At 46.1% G+C, this 23421-nt stretch overlaps 1 protein-coding gene across 1 annotated transcript in view; it reads right to left on the minus strand.

Annotated features, from left to right (window-relative positions):
• ACAD9 (acyl-CoA dehydrogenase family member 9) overlaps positions 1–23421 on the minus strand; it is a 195686-nt gene that overhangs the window by 49401 nt on the left and 122864 nt on the right. Inside the window, exons 8-12 of the mRNA XM_082266167.1 lie at positions 21275–21348; positions 20922–20997; positions 9224–9294; positions 7978–8097; positions 1238–1366 (exon numbers count right to left, since the gene is read on the minus strand). Coding sequence (XP_082122293.1) covers positions 1238–1366; positions 7978–8097; positions 9224–9294; positions 20922–20997; positions 21275–21348 — 470 coding nt within the window. The remainder of the gene's footprint in view (positions 1–1237; positions 1367–7977; positions 8098–9223; positions 9295–20921; positions 20998–21274; positions 21349–23421) is intronic.

Genomic DNA, 23421 nt, shown 5'->3' on the forward strand with positions numbered 1-23421 from the left:
CCCCTCTCCAATATTTATAAGACTATGCTCCATTTTGTACCCTTGGGACTTATCTAAAATCTTAGATCTAGATGGACCTTAGATTTTCCTGTGTTAGATAATGAGGACTGGGAGGAGCTTTGGGAATGTCCCTTTCTGCAACTAGTTTCAGCTAAAGATAGACTTATATAATTTAAAATTCTACATAGAATTTATCTCACCCCTGAACAACTACACAGAATATATCCCTCCATCGCGGTGTGCTGGCGGTGTTCCGCTGACACAGCAGATTTCATGCACATTGCACTGTCCTTTTATTCAAACTTTTTGGACAGGTGTAATAGCACTTATCTGCTCAGTAACCACTATACGGTTTGTCTGCTGGGTCTGGTGGACCCCCTAGCCCACCGCAGAGCCCTAAGAGCCATAGCTGAACTGCTTCTATTTTATGCAAGGAAAATGATTGTGTTCCAGTGGAACTCCATATTTGCTCCTTTTTTATCACAGTGGAAACAATTAGGTAACTCCCAGCTACTCTTGTACAAAGCCACTTATCTGTCAAGGGGATGCCCAAAAAATTCCATAATGTGTGGGATATTTGGACTAAGGCCCCTTATACCAATGCAGATCCAGACCGGTCAGGTCAATTTGCCTAATCCCCTGTGGCTCATGCCAAAGTAAGAACATATATTGTGGACCATATTTGATTTTTAACTGTATTTTCATCATCCATCTGGCTCTTACTTTAGTCCCTGGGTAGGAGAATAACAGCCTTTTGTAGGAAGTAGCTGTTGGAGTGCACCAACGTTTATTGCCAGTTTGGCATTAGTGTTGTTGTTTGTATGTGCTTTTTCTAGATGTATATCTATAGAGCCTGGGTATGCCCAATAGGCAGTTTTTTGTACTTAAACTTTCTTTCTTCAAATAAAAAAGAATTTAAGAAAAAAAAGGACAAATTTAGGTACATTTTTTAACAACAGGTATGTAATATGTAAGCACCTGGTGGGAGGTATCTAGTTTAGGTAGTTCGAGATAGAGAGCCAGTGGTGCTTTTGTAGGTTTTTTTAAATAATTATTTATTACACCTGAGCTTGTGCTTAAGGTCAACATTTCTAAACATGGTGTTAGGCTATGGTTACAAATGTAAACCTAAAACAAAGCCATTTTATTTTTTCCTAATATACAAGACTAGAATTACAGTTCCTAAGAAATATAGATGTTCAACAGCTGGGGTTTGTGGAAAACAGAGCTCCCTTACCTCAAAGATGAGAAGAATACGGCTGTCTCGAAGATAACGCTCGTACGGATAATCCTTCATATAACCCAGTCCTCCAAGAATCTGCAAGGCTTCGCTGACACACTGCCACGCCCCTTCAGAGCTGAACACCTGAAACAACAAAGGCCATTACCATATTAAAGAGTGACTAGCACTGGAGAAAAAGATATCCTTTATAATTTTTAAAGCATTTTTAAAAGGATATGGTAAGCTCCACCTCCAATACAAAGCAATGCCCCTCAAACCACATACTAACCAAGATGCACCCTGCATTAGTAAGCACCATTTATTGTGCCTATAGCCAACCAAAAGGGATTTGAAGGTTAAAAAAAATACTGGTGACAACAGTAATGTTTAACGGTGCAGAATTACATCAAACCTAAGGGTTCTTTACACTTCCCTTTTTGTACTGCCACAGTGTGGTGGCCCTGGCCAAAAAAAACGGAATTTTTGTAAAATCTTACCTGTAAAATTCCTTTCTCTGAGTCCTCCGACAGTCGCCGCCTCTTCATATTCGTCACAATGGGGGTTATGACCTTTGCTCCGTAGGAGTAGCTAGGCAACAGAATATGTCAATATTAAGGCTTTTAACATATCCCACCCCCAGGGGGTGGTCCCCTCAGTCAATAACCTCCTACTTCCTGTATCCATACCTCAGTTTCAGTGGAATAGCAGTAGAGTATACAACCAAACCCCAACAGAGGGGCGGGGGCGGCGACTGTAGGAGGACTCAGAGAAAGGAATTTTACAGGTAAGATTTTACAAAAATTCAGTTTTCTCTTACGTCCTCCGACAGTCGCTGCCTCTTCATATTCGTCACAATGGGGACGTCCCAAAGCAGTGCAAACATGAGGGGTGGGAAACGCAGCCGCGCCTAAGGCAACGCAGTCTCCACATCAGAAAAAGGAACCTTACCAAAGGAAGGAAACCAGCTGGGAAGCATGAAAAAAACTTGCTCAACAGGAGCAACAACCCAGGAAAAAACAAATAACCTAGGGATAAAAACATCCCAACAGCCAAGGGTCTAAAACAAAGGGCCCTAAGGAACCGCCGCACTAAGAACCTTGCGGCCAAAGGAAGCATCTGCCGATGCCTGAACATCCACCTTGTAGAATTTTGTGAAAGTGTGAACGGTCGACCAAGTCGCCGCCTTACACACCTGGGCCACAGAAGCCCCATGACGACAGGCCCAAGACGTACTCAGAGATCTGGTAGAGTGCGCCTTCACAGGCATAGGAGGAACTTTTCCCCTCAAAGCATATGCCTGCTCAATGGTCTGTCTGATCCATTTGGCCATGGTAGAAGCAGACGCCGCCATGCCCTTCCGAGGTCCCTCAGAAAGGACAAAGAGAGAATCCGTTTTGCGAAAGGATTTTGTCGAATTCAGGTAAACCCTGACTGCCCTGACAACATCCAAGGAATGCAAGGCCACCTCCTTCGGATTCTTAGGCTTCGCGCAAAGCGAAGGCAAGACAATGTCCACATTGAGGTGAAATTCGGAAACCCTTTTGGGAAGAAAGGAAGGATTAGGACGCAAGACCGCCTTATCCAAGTGGAGAACCAGATATGGAGACCTGCAGGACAAAGCTGCCAGCTCCGAAACTCTGCGAGCCAAAGTGATCGCCACCAAAAAGGCGACCTTTTTGGACAACAGAGGCAACGAGATCTCCCTGATCTTTTCAAAGGGAGCATGTTGTAACACGGACAGGACAAGGTTCAAGTCCCATGGAAGCAAAGGCTCCCTCCGAGGAGGGACCAGGTGTCGCACCCCTTGAACAAAGGTGCTAACCAGAGAATTAGACGCCACCGGGAGTTGAAAAAGAGCGGCCAGAGCAGAAATCTGACCCTTAATCGTGGCCAACGCTAAACGCTGGTCCACGCCCGTTTGAAGGAAGGCCAACACCCGCGAAACCGAATATGAGCGACGGGAATACCCCCTGGACTCACACCAGGAAAGTAGGCCTTCCAAGTGCGGTAGTATATCTTCCCCGAAGAGGCCTTTCTAGCATTGATCAAAGTATGAATGACCTCCGGAGAGAGAACCCTATCCTTCAGGACCTCGGTCTCAACAGCCAGGCCGTCAAAGCCAGCGACTGTAAAGTAGGATGGAAGATCGGTCCTTGAGACAGAAGATCTTCCCGAAGAGGCAAACGCCATGGATCGTCGACCGCCAGGTTCACGAGGCCTGCGTACCAGGACCGGCGAGGCCAGTCCGGTGCCACAAGAATCACCGTGTGCGGTTCCGAGGTCAACCTGCGAAGGAACCTGGACAGCAGCTGAATCGGTGGAAACGCATACATCAGACGATACTGATGCCACGGAGCCACCAACGCATCTGCCCGAGGATCGCGCGTCCTTGCCACAAACCTTTCCACCTTGTTGTTCAGACGAGACGCGAACAGGTCCAAATCCGGAAGACCCCACTTCGCGCACAACATCTGGAAGACATCCGGGTGGAGGGACCATTCCCCCTGGTCCAGGGATTGGCGACTCAGATAATCCGCCTGCCAGTTCTCCACCCCCGGAATGTGAACCGCCGAAATCGCCGGGACGTGCGTCTCGGCCCAAGACAGAATGTCGGCCACTTCCCGAGCCGCTCGGGCACTCCTGGTGCCCCCTTGGTGGTTGATGTAGGCCACCGCTGTGGCATTGTCCGTCTGCACCCGAACCGGACGGCCCTGCAGCCTGTCCGTCCAACGTCGAAGGCAGAGATTTATCGCTCGCAATTCCAGAATGTTGATCGGAAGGGAGGACTCCGCCTCCGACCAAGTCCCCTGGGCGGACAGAACGCCCAGAACACCACCCCAGCCCGACAGGCTGGCATCCGTGGTGACCACCGTCCATGAAAGAGGACGAAAAGATTTGCCCCCCGACACCGCCGGGGATCGGAGCCACCACAGAAGATCCCTTCTGGTGCGATGGCTCAATGCGATCTGGAGATCCAGAGAATGCGGTCGCCCGTCCCACCTGGACAGGATCTCCGCTTGGAGACCCCGCGTGTGGAACTGGGCGAAGGGAATCGCCTCGAAGGCCGAGACCATTAATCCCAGACATCGCATGCACGTCTGGGGGGACGAGCGCGGAACGTCCCTGAGGGACCTGACTTCTTCCTGAAGAGTCCTGAGTTTTTCTACCGGCAGGAAGACCTTTGCCTGGACTGAGTCCAGAACCATCCCCAGATAGGGAAGACGCACCGACGGACACAGCGTCGATTTTGGAAAGTTTATCGTCCACCCAAACTCCTGCAGAGTCTGCACAGTGACTGAAAGGTCCGACACCAGACCGAACCAGGATGTCGTCCAGCCCTGGGCTCTCAACAAAGCCAGAACCGGTGCAAGCACCTTGGTGAACACCCGTGGAGCCGAAGCGAGCCCAAAAGGCAGCGCCACGAATTGGTAATGGTCCTCCGCAATGGCGAATCGAAGGTACCTCTGGTGACCCTCGAAAATAGGGATGTGAAGATACGCATCCTTCAAGTTGATGGAGGACATGAATTCCCCCGGAACCAGGGCAGCCACCACCGACCGCAGGGATTCCATGCGGAACTTGCGAACCCGCACAAAAGCGGTTCAGAGCCTTTAAGTCCAGAATCGGACGCACCTTGCCCTCCTTGCTGGGCACGGTGAACAGATTGGAGTAGAAACCCCGAAATCTGTCCCGATGAGGCACCGGAACCACCACTCCCTGAGCCCGCAGGTCCTGCACCGCCAGGTGCAGAGCCCGCAAACGCTCCGGAGACAGTTGAAGATTTGAGGGAAAAAATCTGCTCTCCGGCCGAGAGAGAAACTCGATCTTGTAGCCGGATCGAACGATTTCCTGAACCCACCTGTCCCTAACACGGGCCAGCCAGGGTTGAAGAAAACCGAGCAAGCGTCCCCCCACCCCAGAACCGGGTGAGGGCGCCCCTTCAGGCCGCACTGTTGTGGGCAGCGGATCCGGACTGGCCGGACTTCTGCTTAGAGCTTTGAGCATAGAACCGGTAACCAAATAAGTATGACGGGTAAGAGACTCCAGTCTCCTGTCCGTGGCATCCCGGAACACCGGCGTATCCTCAGCAGGAACCGCAGTAGACTTATTCAAAACCGCCACCGCGTGATCCACCGGAGGTGGCACACACCAACGTTCATCAGTAGCGGGCGTGAAAGGATAACGCAGCTTGAACCTACTTGGCACAGCAAAAGGTTTCTTTAGAGTGCGCCATTGTTCACCAACAGCGCGCTGAAAGTCCTCAGTACAAGGAAAAACCTGCGAAGTTTTGCGCCTCCGCTGTGTCCCATAGGAAGCCAGAACGGCAGGTGGACATGGTTCATCCTGTAAATGCAGCGTTTGTTTGATAGAAGCAATCAAATCATCCATGAGTGCAAGCTCTTCAGACGAGCCAGGGGGAGAATCATCAACCCCCTCAACCTCTGCGTCACCCTCCGACCCTGCAAAGTCCAGGGACGAACGGGACCCTGATAAGGGGACCACAGCCATAGCAGCCCCATCACCTTCGCCCTCTGAATCAGAGGATATTGAGAGTCTGGGCCGTTTAGTGGATTGAGCAGCCACCAGCATTTGCACCTGAGCAGCAAGGTTAGCCACTACAGTAGCCAAATCACCCCCTGGGGGGGAAACAGCAGCCCCTTGGCCTCCCACCAAAGTGAGAGGAAATTTGCTTTCCTGAGAATCCATGCCCCCCAAAAAAAAAAAATTTGCAGGAGAATAAAGTAACTATCCCCCAAAAGCGCGGTCAGCGCAGCCCACCGCACTCACACACCGACCCCCACAGGGAAAGGCACAAAACTCAGGCAAGGATTCAGGATAGAGAGGATAAAAAACCTGCAGAGACCACCGCTGCTGCTGCTGCCTCGATCGGTGCGCCCAGGAGAAGAGGAAGTGATGTAATACAGGGCGCTCTATTAGAGCCTATGGAGGCTACAAGAAAATGGCCGCCTGCAGTGTCAGCATGAGGCCGGAGCGATCGCCGCCAAAATGGCGGCGCTTGGCGCCGAAAACGCAGCTCCCGCCCCTTTATACAGTGAAACACCAAACACATGCAGTATAATAAAAAAACAATGGCGGACCGCCGCAGCGGTCGCCTCAAGTATGCACAAACATGATCCACATCATGCCCCGCAGCACACAGCCTGTCACACAGTAAAATAACAGCACACATCCTGGTAGAGAGACAGTGCAATATAGCCCCCCTCCTTGCATTCCACAGAGTGCAGCCAAAAACAGATAGGGAGTCCAACAGTGTGAACAGGGGCAGGGTTACACAGTCCCAGACTGACACCCCCCAAACAGACAGGTCCCCACACAGATACACTTACCTCCTAATATGGCGTGGGGAACCCGCACAAGCGATCAAGCCACTGCACATGGGACAGGGAGAGTCGCAGCCAGGACGCAGGAGAATTGCGGAGCGATACCGCAAGGCGTCCAGTGAGGTAGCCACCTCACCATAGCATCCCTGCAGCGAACAGGGATGGGTCGTTCATTGCGCCAGGAAAAATACCTGACTGAACGCTCGATGGCAGGGTGGGAAGCCACTGACCCACAACCTGCGATCAGGGGGGTCAGCCCGAGACCCAGCCCGCATGATCCTCTTCATCAGAAGAACTAACTAATGCTGACAAAAATAACAGCTAAGTAAAGCGAGAGAGAAAAACTCAAATAAAATCAAAAAAAGAGAAAAGGCTGAGACAAAATGCCCCAGCATAGAGACATCCAGCTACTCCTGACAAGCTAGACATTGAAACTGAGGTATGGATACAGGAAGTAGGAGGTTATTGACTGAGGGGACCACTCCCTGGGGGTGGGATATGTTAAAAGCCTTAATATTGACATATTCTGTTGCCTAGCTACTCCTACGGAGCAAAGGTCATAACCCCCATTGTGACGAATATGAAGAGGCGGCGACTGTCGGAGGACGTAAGAGAAAGTGGACCTATTTTGCTATAACTGAGATCCCTCCAAGCATAGTCAGATACCATTTAAAGTGACTCACTAAAAGAAATATTCAAAAAAAAAAAGTTCTTCCTGCAAAAAAAGACATGGAATTCTCGCCTCTTTTGCTATCCATATTGCCAGTCTGCAGAAGTGAAGAGGAACAGCCGTCTGAAGATCCTACAAAAGCCGACACTTGGGAGTTTTAATTTCCTGGTCCCCTGTCGCTCACTATTGTTCCTCCCACTGGCCCCTTTACTACGGACAAAGTAGTAACATAGGGACTGACGCATCCGAATAAAGATGAAGGGGTACAAAATTACACTCATTAATGCACGTACAATACCATACCACAATGAGATGGTCCAAGTCCAAAGGAGCCTTAAAGCTCCCTAAAAGCTATTAGCCCACAAGCATTAATATGTAAAAGATGGCTTTAGTTCTTGTAGTGGCCTTTTTCTGTAGAATACTGTTGGACCATCCTTGTTATGGACAGCCTCACGGATATATAGGTATATGAGGGAGTAGGGAACTGAAACTAAAGTCATTATTTGCATATTAAAGCTAACCATGCAATTTAATTCATGAACCACAACTGCCTGGATTTTTGAATTTCATGACAACAATCAAATTTACATGCAAATATTCTGACCAATCAGAAATGTTTTATTCGCAGATTTACTTATTATAAGCAGGGTCAAAAACTGATACACATAGTGTACTCAGTAAAACAAAGCAGAATTTAAGGCATTAAATGCCGTTGTAAAATAAAATAAAAAGTATTACTTTACCTTAACCATAGCTGCTTCAACAGAGCAATCTGGAAACCCTGGCCTGTCCATCATGCCGGCAGTAAGGTAGGCCATGCTTTCCATGACATAGGCTTTCTGAGCCATGAGAGCAAATTTATCCTACAGAATGAGAACAGCTTTTTAGTAATTCTTTATACCTTTTAATCGTATGCATATACCTGCAGAAGTTTTTAGTCCCTTTTCCGCTGTCTGAATGCCAGCCATTCTGATAGGGCAAAGTTAGAATTTTTTCGCTACTTATCTTACTGGACCCCACACTATGGCAGACTGCCCACTGGCAAAAAGCAATGTGGGGGAGGCAAGAGAGAGGGGATAGGCATGTTCTGACACTAATAGGGAGCGCCAAAGCTTTGCCTGATTTTCTTTTTGTTAAAGTGATAGGCACTTTAATTACAGGCTAAGGTGAATTACATTTTCCTTTCTTATATCTTTATATTTACCCTAAACACCAGTGATTAGCTCTCAACACCACTAGAATTCCGAGTTAAGCCCAAATGCCAGCTCTATGATTAAACCTGATCAGGGTGAAACGCATCAGGGGGGTGTGGACACAGAGACTTCCCGTAAGCTAGTTTAGTGGAAGAAACTTTGATGTAGTGTGATGTTTTCTGTGTTTAGAATTCTTTAGAAGTTTGCTGTGGAACTTTGATCGAGGACAGGATTCTTGGGCTGGGAATTGCTTCACTACTGAATGGAGAGGGAGAGTGGAGTTTAGAGCAGTGCTTGCTTTCAGGATTGCCAAATGCCCAGCCATTACAAAGCTGAAGGAACATCTTGTCACTCCAAAGACTGTATTCTTGTCTTTGGAGTGATATACCCAAGTAGTGCCCATTTAAAAATGGTAATATATTTTGCTGGAGTTTAGCTTTTGATGCATTCTTTAACTGTGTGTTCATCTCTCTTGTTTTCACCTAAGCTGTCAAGCCATGCCTTGATAACATTTTTCGATGTCATAACACGGCAATGTTTTCAACTGAGCATCTGGGTAGCGCATCAGCTTAGCCAGCTAGTCACTCAGCAATAAAGTGTTTAGAAGGGAAGGCAGAAGTGAAATAACTGTTCTAGGAAAACTACTGGCAAACAGATGTAACTGGGTAAACTCCTAAAGCACAATTCCTATTATTTCTCTAGAATTGAAAATCGTATTGTAGATATTTGCAAAAACATAACTGTTCCCAATGTGGTGACCTTATTACTCACAGAAATTTTCTCATTCTTTTCTCACCTGAATTAATTCAAAGTCGCTCAACTTCTTATTGAACTGTTTTCTTGTACAGGCATACTCCGCTGTCATCTCTGTTCACAAAGTTGAAGTCAGGATAAACAATTACATAATATGTAGATTCTGCAATGAAATTATCTTCATAATGCATGAAGTCCTATGCTCCAGAATCTCTGTATTTCAAATTAATCCTAAAGTTTTGTGAAGAGTCTGGTACATTTTTTTGTCAAGGTTTATTTAGAAAACTACTGAGAAGCGGAATAGCAGATTAAAGTTTTTGAGTTAGTTACAGGAACGAGAGAAAAGATTTCTCAGGTATAGCTGTAATTGTTAAGTAAACAGTTCCGGACCGCCCGCCGCAGTTTTACTGCGGCACGCACCCCCTCCTGCGCGAACCGATGTAGTGCTACGTCGGTCGCGCCTAGTGCGTCGCGCTCCCGCCCCCACTCGGCAGCGGGGATGCCGATGCACGGGGCCGGCGGACGCTCCCCGCTGAGAGAGAGAGACGGATGGGCAGCTGTTGTAAACACAGCTGACCGTTCTCTCTGGAATGATCATAGAGCGCTGGGATCCTTCTATACAGGATCACAGGTCTCTATGATAATTTCAAAAGTCCAACCCCCACAGTTAGTAACCACTCCCCTAGGCTTACATTTAACCCTTTGATCACCTTCTAGGTTAACCCCTTCCCTTATTACAGTAACAGTGCATATTTTTATCACCGATTACTGTAGTAATGTCACTGGTCCCCCCCCCCCCCCCCAAAAGAGTAAAAAATGTCAGTCAGGGGTCCGATCAGTCCGCCGCAATGTCAGTCCCACTAAAAATCACAGATCGCCACCATTACTAGTACAAAACAATAAAAATTACATAAATATTTTCCCTAGTTTGTAGACGCGATAACTTGTAGGAAAGGGACATCAATTTTATTTGGGTACAGCATCGCACGACCGTGCAATTTTCCATTAAAGTTATGCGGTGCCGAATCACAAAAAATGGCCTGGTTTTTTTGAAAGGGTGCAAATCCTTTCAGTCTAGAACTGGTTAAAGCAGAACTTTATCCTAAATCTTAAATTTGTTTTTCAGTTTTAGATTAAATGGGTCTATGACAGGAGCACAATGGATCCCCTAAACCCGGTTTAGATGTTATATGCATGGCTAAGCCAAATATTCTGCTTTCTTTGTGTGGATTGTGGCTTCCATTTATTTCTATAAAGAAATCACTATAGAGCACAAAATTACACAAGATTCATCATCTCCTTCTACCCATAGAAAATTTCCCATAGGTATATACAGACAACATAAAATATGTAATTGTACCTAAAAACCATTATTGGTCAGGCTAAGGTTGGCTAAAGGCACATGAAGGTCCGGCACTGAATCAGTGAGCAGAGCTTATTGTGAATGCAAAGCATGTGTTCCAGGAGCATGGTCAACGATTGCATGAGTGTGTGTATTTAGAAATATTGTGGCTTTCACTGTTGGCCTTCTATAGAAAGTGCTAGCTGACTGGAAGTCACTCTGATCTAATAGTTTTACTACTTCAAATGATTTTTGACAAGTATGCCGATAAGGAGTTATGCTTTCTCTCATATTTCATGTATCCTGATCATTCCAGGTCAGTGACTGGAAAAGGACTGAAGTCAGAAGATAAGCATCACTGCCAGGCAGCTAGCATTTTAGAATTTGGTCAGCAATGGCAGCCCCACAACTAGGCACTGGTTTCCTTTAAATTGAGTTTAAACAGTGGTCTGGTGTCATCACTAAAATTTTTCTCTTATTCATAAACCATTTGGAAATACATTTTAAAAGTTACATGTGGACTTGAGATATTAGACCCACTTAAAACATAATACTTGGATTCCTTGTTTCCGAAATCATAGTAACTTAATTGGAGAAATTACTCCTACGCTACCTCCTCTGTGCTATTTCAGATATTTACCTATCCACTCTAAATATTAAAGAGTAATTCAACTTTTGTAAAAACAATAATATTCCCTTCTTGGTGATCTATGAACACTGCTGAATTTTACCAAACTTTGATGCAAATAACTACCTTCTGTTATTCTGAAGAAATAGTTGTTTGTTTGTCTGTGTCCTTGGGCACAGTGAATCCATATGGGAGTGGTTTATAATTATTAATCAGCTGCTGCACCTGCAAGGCTCAATGAGGAAAGTGGCAGGGTCTGCATCCCGTTGGATGTGATTTCCCTTTGGGAGTATCTTACCAAAAATTACATGATTCTCCCAGTCTACACTAAGATACAAGCAGGAAATGATGTTTCTGGAGGGCGTTCTGTACACCATCTGTGTACAGAACACCTCCAGGTAGCCATATTGCATTTTACAGAACTTACCGTAAAATCTTTTTCTCTGAAGTTCACCGACAGACGCAGCTCCTTATCATGACTCATAGCTCATAGGGTTATGCTCCTCCTTCTAGGAATAGGCACTAGGCAGGAAAAAATGTAACCACCCCTATAGGGGCTGTCCCTGCAGGCATAACCCCTCAGATTCTGCTATCATCAAACCGTTAAGTTGCAAGCAGAAATAGAGGGGCGGGTGCTGTGTCAGTCGGTGAACTTTAGAGAAAAGGATTTTACGGTAAGTTCTTACAAAAATCCAGTTTTCTCTATCGTTCATCGACAGACACAGCTCCTTATCTTCATTACTCATAGGGATGTCCCAAAGCAGTATAATCATGAGGGGTGGGAAACAATGCAGAAACAAACGCAAGTCCCCAATAGCTAAACTTAGCCACCCGGGGAACATGGAGTCTTGCAAACTTGTAGCACCGATGCCTGATGGCGAATAGCCCAGGATGCATTCAGCGCTCTTGTAGAATGTGCCTTCACTGGGAAAGGAGGAACCTGACTCCTCAGTGAATAGGCCTGTACCACCGTCTGCCTGATCCATCTGGAAATGGTCGCAGCTGACGCAGCCAATCCCTTATGAGGTCCACCAGTAGGGACAAAAAGAGCGTCTGATTTTCTAAAGGGCTCAGTGGTCTCTAAACAAACCCTGATCACCCGAACCACATCCAAAGAATGCAAGGCATACTCCTTAGGATGCTGAGGTTTAGGGCAAAGTGAAGGCAACACAATGTCTTCATTCAGATGAAAATCAGAAACCACCTTAGGAAGGAATGGCTGATTAGGTCGAAGTACCACCTTACCCCTGTGTACCACCAGATAAGGTGAGCGGCAAGACAACGCCGCCAATTCAGATACCCTGCGGGCAGAAGTGATCGCCACCAAGAAGGCAACCTTCTGAGACAAAGAAAGCAGTGAAACCTCCCGATTTTTTTCAAAAGGAGGCTTTTGAAGAACATATAACACCAGATTTAGATCCCACGGAGGTAACGGGAATTGAATCAAAGGAGCCATATGGCGCAATCCCTGGATAAAAGTCTGGATTAGGACATATGTGGCTAACGGGCATTGAAAATATATAGCTAAAGTCGAAACCTGGCCTTTGATAGTACCCAAAGCGAACTGCTGTTCAATCCCTTTCTGCAAAAAGGCCAAAACCCTAGCGATCGAAAACAAGCGAGGGTGCACCTTCAGCGATTCATACCATGAAATGTACGATTTCCACGTACGATGGTAGATCTTTCTGGAAGTTGACTTCCTAGCCTTCCAGAGTGTAGGAATCACAGAGACAGTAAGACCCCTAGCTCTCAACAGCCATGCCGTTAAAGCCAGTAAATGTAACACAGGATAGAAGATCAGGCCTTGAGACAGCAAATTTTCCCTGAAAGGAAGTCTCCAAGGGGTATCGGCGACCAGCTTTATCAGGTCTGCGAACAAAGACCGGCGAGGCCATTCTGGAGCCACTAGAATGACAGGAATGTTTTCCACCACTATCCCGCGCAGAAGCCTCGGCAAGAGTTTCAATGAGGGAAATGCATAAATCAGCCGATACTGACCCCAAGGAGCCACCAGTGCGTCTGTGGCGTCGGCCAGAGGATTTAGAGACCTGGCTACGAATCTCTGCACCTTCTTGTTGAGGCAAGAGGCAAACAGATCGACCTCGGGAGTCCCCCACCGAACACACAGGAGGCAGAACACTTCCTGGTGTAGGGACCATTCCTCTTGATCCAACACCCGACGACTCAGGTAATCAGCCTGCCAGTTTTCCACACCTGGAATGTGTACAGCAGAGAGGGCTGGAACAAAACTTTCCACCCAGGCCAGAATCTCGGCCACCTCCTTTGCCGCCAAGACACTCTTGGTGCCCTCTTGGTGATTGATGTAAGCCACAGCCGTGGCGTTGTCTGATTGGATCCGAACCGGACAACCTTGCAGATGAGTCGTCCAATGACTCAGACAAAGCTTGGGCACCACCAACATGTGCTTAATGCGTCGCCATTGTTCATCCACAATAGTATGAAACAATTCTGAACAAGGGAATACCTTGCCTGATTTACGGGATTTGCAGGAGCCAAAAGACACCTGCGTATCTGACGCTGTAGGTTAGATCAGCCAATGTTAGGGTTTACCGCACAGAAACTATCAGGGCTTCCACCAATGCGCGTTCCCGCGTGGCGGCTGATCACATTCTGATGGTATCAGAATGTCAAGACAACGACTCCTCAAGGTGGTCTGCATCCACTGTGACTAGATCTGTCTCAGAATCCAAAGACCCTGCCGATGGAGGTGAGGGCGGAGGGCATTTGCGGCTGGAAGCACCAGAAATGACAAAATCCACTTTTACATCAGGCTTTGCAAAAAAACTGCAACTTCTGGCTGTGACTGTGAACCAGAGGGTCCCACAGTTGCTTCCCTATCCTGGGACTCAATTGCTCAAATAAAAAAAATGTTTGTGTAATGTCCCTTTAAGACAAAAATGTGGTCCCACCTCTATTACTGCGGATTCACAATCCCTGATTATTATGTAATAACAGCAGAGCAGAAGAGGAAAAGACCCATAGGGAAACCCAGGAACGTTACCAGACCACAGAGAAGCATCAAGCCCAATCAGTGTAAAAACAAAACTAACACTGTTTGCACAGGAAGAGGAAGAAGCTCTGCCTCTATCATTACAAGTCATGCCACATGCCTGTCCATCCCACGGACCTCAAGAAAATAGCCGCTCATACATTCTCAATGGGGAAGTATAGAAAAAGGCTGCCCATGCAAACTAATGGGAATACAGAGATCATGAACCACAGCAAAATGGTGGCCCCCACGGCGTGCCATGCAGTCTCCAAGACCCCCCAAAGGGGGCCCAGAAAAATAGGCATCTTAAGGTCCCTAGCCAGGGACCCACCCAGGACAATCCACCCCCCTCAAATAAGCACCATGACGCCCACATTATTACCCCCCCCCCCAGGGTAAAACCTGCTAGGGGTAGGGGAATGCCAAGGGGTACACCAGATTAGTCCTTCGGGGTGCCAGGGAACCGAGGGAGCCCCTAAGGTCCAACCATTCCAGGGAGGGGCCCATGCCCTCCCCGCAACCAAGGGTGTTTAGGGGGACAATTTTACTCACCATACCACGGTACCAGGTGGGCGCCACTCTGAAACAGATCACCTCCCACTCGGGATGGGGGTGCTGTCAGCCAAGGGGAAGCTGCGACACAGGGCGTTCCAGGTTGATGCATCCCAGCGAGACTGTCCACTCGCAGGCTTGTCCCCATCCATCAGGGCACTGTCGTGGCGAGGCCTAGTTCTGGACTATAACCTGCTCACACTCGCTGGCCAGGCTGGGAGACCTTAAGGATCTAGATTATCCAGTACGAAATCGCAGCCAGCTGTTGCTTGTAATTCCTCTGGATCTTGGTCCTCAGGAACTAACTAGTTAAAAAATAAAAAAAAATAAAAAACTTTCCCTGTTATAGCTAAGACCGAAGTCCCAGCAGGGAGCTAGGTCCTATTTCTAACACTAGGCAGAACAAACTGTTTGATGATAGGAGAGTCTGAGGGGTTATGCCTGCAGGGACAGCACATATAGGCGTGGTTACGTGTTTTTTTTGCCTAGTGCCTATTCCTAAAAGGAGGAGCATAACCCTATGAGTCATGAAGATAAGGAGCTGCATCTGTCGAACGATAGAGAAATGTAATTTTTAATAATTTTCAATTGCAATATGACTTGAGTTCTAATTGAATACGCTATATATTTTTTTTTATTTGCAGATTTTTTTTTTATTCAAGAATGTGGAGTTCAACTTTAAGTTGCTGCAGACACCTACATGTGTTCCCACATAAACAATGAATAATGAAGTGAAATAGTGTAATCCTACTTAAATTACAATGCATATAAAAACCAAAAATATCAACAAAGGCAAGATAAATTATGTGCAATGATCACAACTAAAATGTTCACAGTAACTGCTAAATGTCAATCACATTTTCATGTGATTATCATTGAGCAGTTACTCTGAAATTATAGTGCCTTTGTTCACGATTCCTGTTTGGGTTATTAAATTTCTTGTCCTGATTACCGTATCCCCTTTGGCATGAAATCTGACTGTATTATTGATTATATACAGTGTTATACCACCTCAGAAGCAGAGCCTTTCCTTTGTACCATGTGGTTCATTCAAACTGTGAACATTTACAATACACCAGTGTTATATTGAGGACGTATCTATAGTTGCACTAAAGCATCACTTATTGATACATATCAAATGGCACTGAATGCTGATTGATCGAAAGTTTTCATGATGCATTGTAACCTGTGGACTTTTCTATCAATGGAATAGTGTCCCCCTTGTTTTTTAGTACCTCACAATTAGCTGGCATACATACAGTATCTACACTTTCCACTTTTTCATTAGCACCTTACAAGTGCATGCATAAATATGAGGTTATGCTTAATATGGACTGTATCGCTTTGGAAGGCATAAATACTCAAAGGAAAATATTGGTGACATTTTATCTATATACAAGTGGGGCCACATGGACTTGTACTAAAGGAGATCTCTTCTATTTTGGAATATTTATCAAACATTGGCAATGTTTTGCATCTGAACCGTATCCATATTTAGGCCCCGTTCACATAGGGGCGACGCTACTTCGCACCGCGCCGTGACCTCGGAGCGGCCGCCACGGACTTCATAACATTGAAGTCTATGGCGGTCGCCTCCTGGTCGCCCCAAAGAAGCTCCGGACCCTTTTTCTAAGTCGGAGCGACTTGTGTCGCTCCTATTAGAACGGGTCCGCAGCTTCCCTATGGTCGCCTCACAGGTCGCCTTAGTGTGAACGGGGGCTCAGTGTCTAGTCTCTAGATTACAATTTGTACTACAAAATTTGCATGGGAATGGTTCTCTACCTATGACTAAGTGATTTTTTATTTTACCAGTGTTGCTCATTTACATGAAAACAATAATGTAACACTAACTTGGATACAATTCGGGAATTCATAAAGGGTGTTGTTAACACCCTTTAGAGATCCACTGGGCCCTTGCTGCAAATTTGTTGGTGCATGCCCCCAATTCATGTACCTGTCAGGGCTTGATTTAAATAATTAAAAAAAAAAAAAAAAAAACAGCGTGGAATCCCTCCCATAATCCATACCATACCCTTATCTGAGCATACAGCCCAGCAGGTCAGGAAGAGGGGGGACGAGCGAACACCCCCCTCCTGAACCATACCAGGCCGCATGCCCTCAACAAGGGAAGTGGGTGCTTTGGGGCAGGAAGGCTCTGCACCCCCCTACCCCAAAACACCTTGTCCCATGTTAATGGGGATGGGGCCTCTTCCCACCAACCCTGGGCGGTGGTTGTGGGGGTCTGTGGGAAGGGGGCTTATCAGAAGCTGGAAGCCCCCTTTAACATCCCGGCACCCCCCCCCCCAAAGTGAATGAGTATGGGGTTGCATTGTACCCCTAACTATTCGCCTCCCATAATAAAGGCAGTGTAGTGTAAATAAAGACAAGACGGTTATGAGATGTCCTTTATTAAAAATCTTCCTCCAGTCGTCTTCTCTACTGCCGACCCGATCCTCCTCCAACGCGGTCTGCCATCGTTGTGCCAGCTCCGCGCTCTGCCGGTTCTTATATAGCCATGGGGCGCGGCCATCCGGTGACGTCACCATGAGACCCCAATCCTTGTGACACCGGTGGCAGAGAAGACAGCAGAGGCGAAGAAGACCAGTGAAAGAACATCGAAGGAAGACCAACGGAGGGAGAAGACCACCGAAGAGAGAAGACCGGAGGAAGACCACCGAAGAGAGAAGACCGGAGGAAGACCACCGAAGAGAGAAGACCGGAGGAAGACCACCGAAGAGAGAAGACCGGAGGAAGACCACCGAAGAGAGAAGACCGGAGGAAGACCACCGAAGAGAGAAGACCGGAGGAAGACCACCGAAGAGAGAAGACCGGAGGAAGACCACCGAAGAGAGAAGAGAGAAGACCGGAGGAAGACCACCGAAGAGAGAAGACCGGAGGAAGACCACCGAAGAGAGAAGACCGGAGGAAGACCACCGAAGAGAGAAGACCGGAGGAAGACCACCGAAGAGAGAAGACCGGAGGAAGATCACCGAAGAGAGAAGACCGGAGGAAGACCACCGAAGAGAGAAGACCGGAGGAAGACCACCGAAGAGAGAAGACCGGAGGAAGACCACCGAAGAGAGAAGACCGGAGGAAGACCACCGAAGCGAGAAGACCGGAGGAAGACCACCGAAGAGAGAAGACCGGAGGAAGACCACCGAAGAGAGAAGACCGAAGGAAGACCACCGAAGAGAGAAGACCAGAGGAAGAACACCGAAGAGAGAAGACCGGAGGAAGAACACCGAAGAGAGAAGACCGGAGGAAGAACACCGAAGAGAGAAGACCGGAGGAAGAACACCGAAGAGAGAAGACCGGAGGAAGAACACCGAAGAGAGAAGACTGGAGGAAGAACACCGAAGAAAGAAGACTGAAGGAAATAGACCGGAGGAAGATTTTTAATAAAGGACTTCTCAAAACTGTCTCTTATCTTTATTTACACCATACTCATGCACATGGTGAGGGTAGGTTCTAGGGGCCTCCTTGTTAAAGGGGGGTTCCAGATTTCGATAATCCCCCTGCCTGCAGACCCCAATAACCACCAAGAGTTGGGAAGAGGACCTTGTCCCTATCAACATGGGGAGAAGGTGCTTTGAGTTGGGCGGACCCCATGCTGTGTTTTTTTTTTTTTGGTGTGGGGGTTCCCCTTAAAATTCATACCAGACGGAAGGGTCTGGTATGGTTTTGGGGGGACCCCAGGCCTTTTTTTTATTTTTATTTTGGCGTGGAGTTTCCTTTCAAGATCCTCAGCGCAAAAGTCACACCACAAGTCGGATCATCATGATCCGACTTCTATTCAAACCAATAAGCTGAAAGTTGGATCAGTTAAAAAGGGATAAAAGTCTTTACCAAGTAACTATAGACCCGGTAATTTAACTTCTATAGCTGGGAAGATACAGGAGAGTTTAAAAAAAGACCACATAGATGATTTCTTGCTGGAAAAATAGAATTTTAGTAAGAACTTACCATAAAATTCTTGCTCTGAGTCCTCTGACAGACGCAGCCCTTCCAAGTTTCTTCACTATTGGGGTAATGGCTGCCTCTGTAGGAGCAGGCTAGGTAGTGAAACTTCATCAAAAAAAACTTTCACTAGACACACCTCTAGGGGCTGTCCCTCTCGACATTACCCCGAGACACACAGTGCTGCTAATCAGTTTCGTAGCAAGCAGTACAGGAACACAACCAACCCTAAGATAGAGGGGCGGGGTCTGCGTCTGTCAGAGGACTCAGAGAAATTAATTTTTTTCATCATTTTAGGCCAACATGTATTCTGCTACATATTTTTGTTAAAAAAAAATCCCAATAAGTGTATATTGATTGGTTTGCACAAAAGTTATATCGCGTCTACAAACTAGGGGAAAGGTTTATCTCATTTTTATTTATTTTTACTAGGAATGGTGGCAATCAGCGATTTTTAGCGGGATTGCGACATTGCAGCAACAGATCAGACACCTGACACTTTTGGGGGGACCAGTGACATTACTACAGTAATCAGTGCTAAAAGTATGCACTGTTACTGTACTACACTGGCAGAGAAGGGGTTAACACAAGGGGCGATCAAAGCGTTAAATGTGTGCCTGGTGGATACTTTCTGTGTGGGGGATGGGCTCACTGATGAACACAGAGACCTGTGTTCCTAAATAGGAAGAACACAGGATCCCTGTGTTCATCACTGACAGAACAGCGGACTGTCTTTATTACAGGTAGACCACCGTTCTGTCTCCATAGGGAGCGATCGCGGATGCCCGGCGGACATTGCGGGACCTGGACCCACTGATTGGCTCTAGTCAATCGGCGCATGCGTGCGCCCACACTAACTGCTACACAAAGCGACGTACATGTACGTTGTTTTGCGTAACAGAGCTGACCTGCCGCCGTATAACTATAATTCTCCAGGAAAGCTCTTTTCCTGCTGAGCTAATCAAAATGACCACAGCTGATTACAGTTGAAAGTCAAATGGTGTGCCATTGAGAAGGTAATTAGCTACACCTGATTGAGTTTAGAAATCATTTTTAGGAGGGGGGTGATCCTATTTCCAACTCTGCGATTCTATTTTTTCATTTTTTTCTGACTTGTTGGTGTTAGATCTTTCACTTGGATGCTTTAAATTGCACTGCGTTAATGCAGCTTGAGAATACAAAAACTGTGTCTGTCTTCGTTTCAGGCTGCAAAGCAACAAAATGTGATTACTATTTTAAAGGGGAGAGATTCTTTACTATACGCACTTTATGTCCATCGAAATATGGTATAAGCAAGTTTTAAGCATTTTGCACAGGAAAACTATGGATTGGCCAGAGAGAGATCACTTTGATGCAGTTGGCCAGCCTGAATACAAATTGAAATATTTGTGAACCAATAATCCCTGTTTAAATATGTAAGCTATAAATACGTACAAGTGTATAGCAGTGCACAGACTTAAATCAGAATTTTCATTGTTAACATGTGTTCACACCGTTTTAGAGCCTTATGTGTAAGCCAATTGAATATGAGAACGGACAGCTTTCCATGTCTATCATATTACGTAGGCCGGAGTTGTTTTTACATTTTATTTTGTGATTTTTAACATGTGTGTCAAATAGAAGTATGCTTTTATGCTGCATTTTCCCCTTCATACTCTTGTTCTTTAAAGTCTGGATGTTGCCTGTTGCAGTCTCATAACGTGGTTTAGCCAATAATATATATATATATATATATATATATATATATATATATATACACACACACACACACTGTATATATAAAATGTTGTTGCCCAGGAACTCAGACTGCTATCCAAAACACACTTGGGTCTAATATGGACAATTTTGTTAAGGTAGGGGATTACTGAATAATGTTCCCTTTGATGCAGTATTTCAGCCATGCTTCATGAATAGATCTGGGTCTGCTCATCTACTTATTCAATGGCTGTCAAGAGATCTCATTCACAAAGGTGATATTTTCCCCTTGCTTTCATCTGATTATGACTGTGCTATTACAATTCTCCCCATTTTTATTCTAATAAAACAGGACAATGTGACCTTTTTTTTTTTAATCTACAATCTCTTATCTACAGTTGTTGTTCTGAATGATCAATAATAGGAAATCATTTTTTTATGGCTCATATCTTCTTTAATACCTTTTCTTAAATTGCATTAATAATATCTTTAATACAGTAGTATCAGCATCTCTTTAACTATGATGCACTAACGCTACACCAGCTTCCTATACCTACCAATTAATTTCTTTATCATTCCAGCAGAGGCACTACCCATGCTGAATCTCCCGCTATTCAGAATGTTCATGGCAACCTGAAAATCAAAACATCTCTTATTAACAAAATTCTACAAGAGAAAAAAAAAAAATCTTCAAAATCTTTCAACAAGAGGAGGAATGGACAGTTGCATTGTACATATCACTCGTATACAGTCACCTGTCATAAATGATTTATGGATTACAAGACATGAGGATTATTTAGAAAGCACTCAACAAATGTATAGTAAGGAGGACAGGCTGACAGCCCAGGAATGTCATTTGTGTCAAAACAGGATTAATAAACACACATCATTTGCAGGGATCGCACCATACCTTAAAACCTCCGCCAACCTCACCAATGACGTTCTCTACAGGGATCTTGGTGTTTTCATAGTGAAGTTCACAGGCTGAAATTAAATGGGAGACATATGTTTTTACATGTGCTCTACATTCTATATTGATTTCAATTCTCTATTTGTTGTAATTTTATCCAAGTCTGCAAGGCCACCTTATACAAGTGTACCATGCCAACATCAATAGGACAACAACTCACAGGCTCAAGTTCCCAGGACCTTGGAATATCTGCTGTAGCCCACTGCACACAGATTTTTTGGTCCCTATTAACTACGCTCCCCTATGCTTTGCTATTGGGAGATGAAGGGCCAGTGCTAGTATCCATGGAAGCTTGCTGCTGTTGGCAGGAAGAAGCACACCCTGTAATAGCAATACAAGTACCAGTTGTGCAAGTTTTTTTCTCTGTACAGTTGACTTAACAGGAGCAACAGAGAGGATCTGGAGTTTGCAGTGGGCAGGGTCAACCTTGACTTTTTCAGGAACATCTGGCTCAATCATATGCTCAGTTTGAGTTGCACAGCTTTGGGTCAGGTTTACTTAAAGTGTTACTTAATCCACAACAGTAAAATCAGTCTGTATATCCAGTAAAGCATAGGTCCAGTAAAGCATATGTGGAACCTAAGGGGTTAATTCCGCACATTGTGTAAAAAGACTGTTTGGTCTTTACTTCTCTGATCCTCCCCTTCTTCCACAGTCCCCAATCCATCTCCTGATAATACAGAGCCTGTATTTATTTAAAAAAATGCATATCTCCTAGGAAGAGTATGTAGAGGGGTGGTTTGCGAGGTGGGGGGGTTAGGGAATTGGGTGAGGGCGGTGGGGGGGGGGGAGTAAGACAGTGAGGTCGGAGTAGAGGAGTGAGGGCAGGGTGGAGGGGGGAGTAGGGCGGAAGTACTCCCTCCAATCCTCATCAAATAGTGGGTGTGGTCAAATGTCACTAACAGTGGGAGGGTCTTAACCACTTGCCGACCGCCGCACGACTATTTACTGCGGCGGTCAGCCCCGTGCAGGCAAAGTGACGTAGGACTACGTCGCTGCTTCCCGCCGGTCTGGTGCACGCTCCCGCGCCCCCCAGCTGCCGCCGATCACTTGATTGGGTTCAGAATCGATCAGTCATCAAGTCCAGGCCAATGATTTTTGGCCTGGACCTGTTGATCGGTCCTGCCCAATCAGATTCCATGCTGAGCCTGTGTAATGTAAACACAGGCTCAGAAAAGACATGCTCTCCCCTCCCATGATCCTTTTTGGATTCATCAAGAGAGGAAAGCACATCTAGTTGTGAGTACTGCACCAAGCACACCCACATACACTTAGATAGGCACATTTAACCCCCGATCGCCCGCCCCCCAGTTAACCCACACACCCCCTGTCACAACACACACTGTATACAGCATATAGCATTTTCCTATATACCTGTATAAGTATGATTTGTGACCAGGTGTAGCGCTTGCGGATCCCCCCTTTTTCACTTAAAATACCCGCCGCCACCCCCCCAATAAAGATTTAACCCCCTGATCCCCCCCAGTTAACCCCTCCCCCCGTCACATTGCACACTAATACAAACATAATATACTGTTTTTCTGCATTTTGTATTAGTGCGATTGTGACTTGAGTTAGCGCTAGCGACTTAGTTTCTGTCCCAAGTAGGTTTAGGATCCCCGCCAACCCCCCCAATAAAGATTTACCCCCCTGATCCCCCCCCCTGATCACCCCTACACCCCCTGTCACAACACACACTGTATACAGTATATAGCATTTTCCTATATATCCGTATAAGTGTGATTTCTGACCAGGTGTAGCGCTTGCGGCCCTCCCTTTTTCACCTAAAATACCCGCCAGCCCCCAATAAAGATTTAACCCCCTGATCCCCCCCCCCAGTTAACCCCTTCCCCCGTCACATTTCACACTAATACAAATGTAATATACTGATTTTCTGTATTTTGTATTAGTGCGATTGTGACTTGAGTTAGCGCTAGCGACTTAGTTTCTGTTCCAAGGAGGTTTAGGGTCCCCGCCACCCCCCCCATAAAGATTTAACCCCCTGATCCCCCCTACACCCCCTGTCACAACACACACTGTATACAGTATATAGCATTTTCTATATACCCGTATAAGTGTGACTTGTG

This window comes from Pelophylax lessonae (genome assembly GCF_965119305.1).
Source record: "Pelophylax lessonae genome assembly, chromosome: 8".
Classification (NCBI taxonomy): domain Eukaryota; kingdom Metazoa; phylum Chordata; class Amphibia; order Anura; family Ranidae; genus Pelophylax; species Pelophylax lessonae.